At 39.6% G+C, this 6,000-nt stretch overlaps 1 protein-coding gene across 1 annotated transcript in view; it reads right to left on the reverse strand.

Annotated features, from left to right (window-relative positions):
- Uimc1 (ubiquitin interaction motif containing 1) overlaps positions 1 to 6,000 on the reverse strand; it is a 53,618-nt gene that overhangs the window by 35,584 nt on the left and 12,034 nt on the right. The window contains exon 6 of the mRNA XM_028772018.1: positions 3,473 to 3,558. Coding sequence (XP_028627851.1) covers positions 3,473 to 3,558 — 86 coding nt within the window. The remainder of the gene's footprint in view (positions 1 to 3,472; positions 3,559 to 6,000) is intronic.

Here is a 6,000-nt window from a genome sequence, read left to right on the forward strand (position 1 = left end):
AAAGGAAGGAAAGAAGAAAGAGAAGGAAAAAGGAAGAAATTGAAAAGTTTAATGGACAAAAATCAAAGTAGAGGTGCTGGAGAGACGGCTCAGTAGTTAGGGGCACTTACTGCTCCTTCCAAGAACTGGGTTGGGTTCCCAGCATCCACACAGCTTGAGACCATCAGTTTCAAAGGATCACAGGCATATATACACAGAGTAAAAGAACTACTATTTTAAGTAAAGTAGAGAGCATCGCCAACAGACTTGACTAAGCAGAGGAAAGAGTATCAAGGATGCCACAGATGGAGGACAAAGTGAATCAAATACTACATTCAATTACTAGCGAGAAAAAAAAAATGAGCATTTCCATAACATTTAAGAATTGTGGGATAACCAGACAAGGTGGGCTAAACCTTTAATCCCAGCACTATACGGGCAGAGGCAAGTAGATCTCTGTGAATATGAAGCCAGCCTGATCAACAGTGAGTTTCAGGAGGGCCAGAGGTACACAGTGAAGTAAGACCCTATCTCAAAAAATAATCAATAGGAAAAAAGACACAGCTGCTATGAACACTAAAAACATAAACTATTCAATGAAACTAGAGCAGAAAATTTCCCCAACCTTTTCAAAGAAAGAGACCTTCTGTTTGAAGCAAGAGGCATTTATAACATAGACATGTTCAGAGAAAAACCTCTGTACAATATGTTATAATCATGAAGTCAAACATACAATGCAGGGGCTGAGGAAACAGCTCACACATTAAAGTGCTTGGCATGCAAGTCTAACAACCAGAGTTCAAATCCACAGAACCCCACTGAAATGCTCCCGGGTGTGGCAGTGACCTGTAAGTCCAGTCTCAGAAGGCAGAAATAGGAGACACACACACACACACACACACACACCCCAGCTAGCTGGCTAGCAAGACAAACCACTGGCAGGCCCTGGGTTGAACTGAGACACTGCCTCAGTGAGTAAGATGGAAGAGTAACCTAGACCGATGGTATACATCCGTCCTGGGCTTCTACATGCACACACCTACACACATGCAAAACATGAATATATACACACATGAAAAAAATACAAAGCAAAGAAACAATATTAAAACAGTAAAGGGGAAAACACCAACTCATCTACAAAAGCAAAAGCATCAGAACAATGTCAGTGTGTCACAGCACTGTCCAAAGCCGAGGGAACAGGAAGGATGCGTTTCAAGCACTGGAAGTAAATAACTGTCTGTCACTCAAAGACAGTATATCCAGCTAAAGCATTCTCTAAAACTGAATATGAATACATACAACTGAAGAAGAATAACAGCATTTCAAGGACAGTACAGACCAAGGCAGCTCATGACCTTCAAGCCGGACTGCAGAAGGCATCTAAGCGAGCACTGTGCACAAGGGAAGAAGGAAAGCAGTCTCAACTACAAGAGCACACGGAAGAATAAACTTTAGGAGAGAAATGACTAGACACAAGAGTTCTAGGAAAAACCCACCGAGTCCAACACTGTAAAGCAGCTAACCAATAATACTAATAAGGAAGCAAGAACAAACAGCAATCAACCAACCACAAAACAACCAACAAAATTATGGGAATCAATAAATAGCTCACTATAATAACTTTAAATATAAAATGGCCTCGATTCACCAATAAAGAAACAGAGACTGTCTGATTTATTTCAAACTTCTGTGTTGTCTCCAGGAAAAGTCAAGAGATAGAAAACTCAGAAACCAAAAAAAAGGCTGGTAGAGTTATTCTGATATCTGATAAAGTATTCAAGCCAACTTAGTCAGAAGACATCAAAGGTCACTACATATTAAAAGGGAACAATTTCCTGGGCATGGCAGTGCATGCCTTTCATCCCAGCACTTGGGAGGCAGAGGCAGGTGGATCTCTGTGAGTTCAAGGCTACCCTGAACTATACAGTAAATACCAGGACAGCCAGAGGTAAGTAGAGAGACCCTGTCTCAAAAAAAAAAAAAAAAAGGAAAGAAAGAAAGAAAAACAAAAAATAGAAAGGGAAAAAAGGAAAAAGGGAAAAAAGGAAAAAAGGAGAAAAAGGGAAAAAAAGGAAAAAAGGGGAAAGGGGAGAAAAAAGGAAAAAGGGAAAGAGGGAAAAAGGGGAGGGGAGGGGGAGGGGAAGGGGAAGAGGAGGGGGAGGGGGAGGGGAGGGGGAGGGGGAGGGGAAGACACCTTTCAATTCTATCTCACTCCAGCCAGAATGGCTACCAAGAAAGCAAATAACAAATGCTGCTAAGGATGTGTGGAGATTTACATTTTATAGCCACTATCAGTATGGAGGTTCCATGACAGACAGACAGATGAAAAAGGAGGGAAGGATAAAGGAAGGAAATAAAAGGAGAGAAAAGAGACAGAGAGAAAGAAAGAGAGACCAGAGAATTACCATACAATCTAGCTACATTATGCCATACCTGGTATGCACCTGAAGAACTCTAAGTTGATATACCACAGACATGCTTTATGTCCGTGTTTAAAGTCACACTATTCACAATAGCCAAGAAATGGAATCAGCCTAGATTCTCATCAGTGAATGGATAAACAAGGTTCATATACACAATGGAATGCTGTACAGTTATTAAAAAATGAAATCATAACATTTGCAGGAAAAAATAGGTGCAAGATCAAACAAAATAAGCCAGATTCAGAAAAAATAAAGACCACATACCATGTTCTCCTATGCAAAACCCTAGATTTATATATGTAGTATATATAAATCTATTATGTAATAAATACATGTTAATGTATATTTGTAGATCGTGAAACAAGGGGATTATAAGGGAAGGAAGAGACCTTAAGAGAGGGAAGAATAGAGGTAGGCAGGTAGATCTCTGTGAATTCAAGGCCAGGCTGGTCCACAGACCAAGTTCTAGGATAGCCAGGCCTATACAGAAAAATCCTGTCTCCAAAAACCAAAAAGAGAAAGAGAAAGAGAGAGAGAGAGAGAGAGAGAGAGAGAGAGAGAGAGAGAGAGAGAGAGAGAATGGATAATTTCAGACTAACCGGTGGACCTGTCTGGACAGGACAGGAGAGGGAACACCGAGAGCACAGTGAGCAATGAGGAGCAAGTGGAGGAGACCGATGGTGACATGAAACCTACGGCTCCGTATGCTAATCTGAAAGAAAAAGTAACATAACAGAAAAAGACAAAGAAAGGAAGACAAGCCATAAAGAAGCAGTCCAGGAAGCTAGGAAAGATTAGAGAACAGCAAGTAATAACTTGTGAGATTTATGCTAAGATGACTAGAGTGGGTAAGAAACCCTTTATGATCTCTTCCAGGCTTAATATTTTAGGCTTCTAAGAGATACACATTTGCAAACTTACAGCTAAAAATGATTTCCAATCTCGGCACATAAAGGAGATGAGAGTTCTCTGGCAAGTCTCCATGTATATAGTCTCTTTCAAGGGGTTCCTCTTCCTTACCCTCAAACCATAGGAAGAGACCGGAGACCCACAGCAGAACACACCCTCACCTTTGTGAGGCAGGCACAGAGTCTTCTCCTTCAGAACTCTTCAGAACTTCGTCAGAAGTTTCTTCAACAAACGGACCTTGAGAAGACTGGAAAGATACAAGAAACATCCTGAATACACAGGAGAGCTTATTCTTCCTTTGCTATTTATATAGTGCATGTTTATATGTACACATGGAAGCCAGAGGTCAATCCCGGATGCCATTCCTCAGAAGCTCTATCCGCCTTGGGTTTTTTGTTTGTTTATAACACTCTCACTGTATGAAGACTAAGCTGGTCTCCAGTTCACAGAGATCCTCTTCTAGGATTAAAAGCACACACCACCACACTAAGCCATATCCACCTTGGGTTTTGCTGGGTTTTTGTTTTGTTTTACATTTATTTATCTTTGGGGGAAGGGTGCACATGTTACTGGTACACATGTAGAAGTCAAAGGACAAGTTGCAAGAGTCAGTTCTCACTTTCTACCATGTGGGTTCTGAGGATCAAATTCAGGTCCTCTTTCTTGGTGGTGACAAGCACCTTTTTTCTTAAAACAGCCTCCTTCATTGACCTTACTAAGATGGATGGTTAGCCCCAAGGTATCCATCCACCTGTCTCCAACTCTCCAGCCACCAACACACCCAGCCTTTTTTACATGGGTTCTAGGATTGGAATTTAGATCCTCATGCTTGCATGGCAATCACTCCCAATTGAATGCTCACCTCAGCCCAAATTTCTTCCTCTACAAAAAAGAAAAAAAAATCTTTCAAATTATCACTTAACTGTTAATAGTAAGAATAAAACAAAGGCCAGACACAGTAGCCCATGCCTTTTATCCTAGCACTTAGGAGACAGATAGATACCTGGGAGCTCAAGGCTAGCCAGATATAAAGCTCCTGGATAGCCAGGGCTATATAAGAGACCCTGCCACAAAACAAAATAACCCAGGCATAATGGTACATTAATGCCAGCACTTGGGAGGTAGAAGCAAGCAGATTTCTGTGAGTTCAAGGCTCGTCTGGGTCTAAATAGTAAGTTCCATGAAGAAAGCAAATAATGCTACCTTAAGTGGGTTTTCTAAGAACGTACCCTGGCTATGTAGCTTCTTCCAAGAAAAGCTTCTTTGACTACTCAATGACGTTTTCAAGGGTTTAGCATGTTATTGATACCTTAAACAAGTTTGGGTATCCCTCTATGATTCCAATAAATGATGACTTATAAAAGAAGGGGTTAAGAAAGGAAGGTAAAAGGGAGGAAAACTGAATCTATAATCAAAAGAAAAGGTGTACAACAGTAATGGTCTAGCAAGATGGCTCAGGGGAAAAGGCACTTGCTACCAAGCCTGATAATCTGAGTTCCATCCCTGGGCCTTATACAGCAAAAGGAGAGAAATGGTTCCTCAGAAGTTACCCTCTGACCTGTTTAGGGTCAGTTTTATACAAACTCACACATACACACACACACAAAATAAATAAAATATAACTTTCTAAAAACCCTTGCATTAAAATACAGCGACAATAAATAATGCATCCAACTCTTTAAGTAATGATTTTTTTCTTCGAAAAAGAAAAACAGAAACAGGAAACACTGACACCTAGCGTCCACATAACAGAATTTTGTTGATTTAGAAAACTAGAGAGATGGCTTAGAAGTACCCAGACCCAAGTCAGGCAACTGACAGAACTGATCCCTACAAGCTGTCTTCTGACCATCTCTAACGTGTAGTTACAACCCTCCACACCAATATATACATAATTAAATGTCTTTAAACGTGTATTGCTTTTTTGTTAAGTAAAATGGAAAATAACAAAGACAATGTCAATCTCTGGCCTCCAACCTCTAAAACACACACACACACACACACACACACACACACACACACATACACGCGCACACACACACACACGCAAACCAAAAAAACTCAAAAGCATTGTACTAGACATTTTATACAAACTCACTTTTATCTTTACAACTACATAAAGATGAGGCTGAAGAGATGGTTCAAACTTAAGAACACTTGGTGCTCTTGCAGAAAACCGACGTGGAGGCTCACAGCCACCCCTAACTTCCTTCTCAATACTACAACCCATCATATAACTACAGACCCATCATTAAGTATAATTTTTAGAGTATTCTGTTTTATTACTAACGTTTTTATTAGTATTTGTTATTAGACTTTGAAATTTTTAGTTTCTCTTGTTACCATATTTGTTTCGTTTTCCTTACAATAAAGATTTATGAAGTGATAGCTCTTAAAAGTATTCCTAAAGTATAGGTTTGACTTTTGTATTTGAGTAATTTTGTGTCTTTAGCAAGCCATTTAGTATCAATTTTTACATCTATAAAATGGGAAATAACAATTCCTATTTTTAGATAGTTTAAAGGAAGCTAGAGAAACAAGATACACAATATCCATACATAACACTATCTAGCCACATTTAGAAACAGACTAAGACAGCAATCTAAATGTCCCCAAAAGGAGATTGGGTTCATTAGAAAAAAGTCACCAGAAGCAAAATTAGAAAGATACCATGATGAGAAAGAATAAA

This window comes from Grammomys surdaster, unplaced genomic scaffold (genome assembly GCF_004785775.1).
Source record: "Grammomys surdaster isolate TR1022 unplaced genomic scaffold, NIH_TR_1.0 211, whole genome shotgun sequence".
NCBI lineage: Eukaryota > Metazoa > Chordata > Mammalia > Rodentia > Muridae > Grammomys > Grammomys surdaster.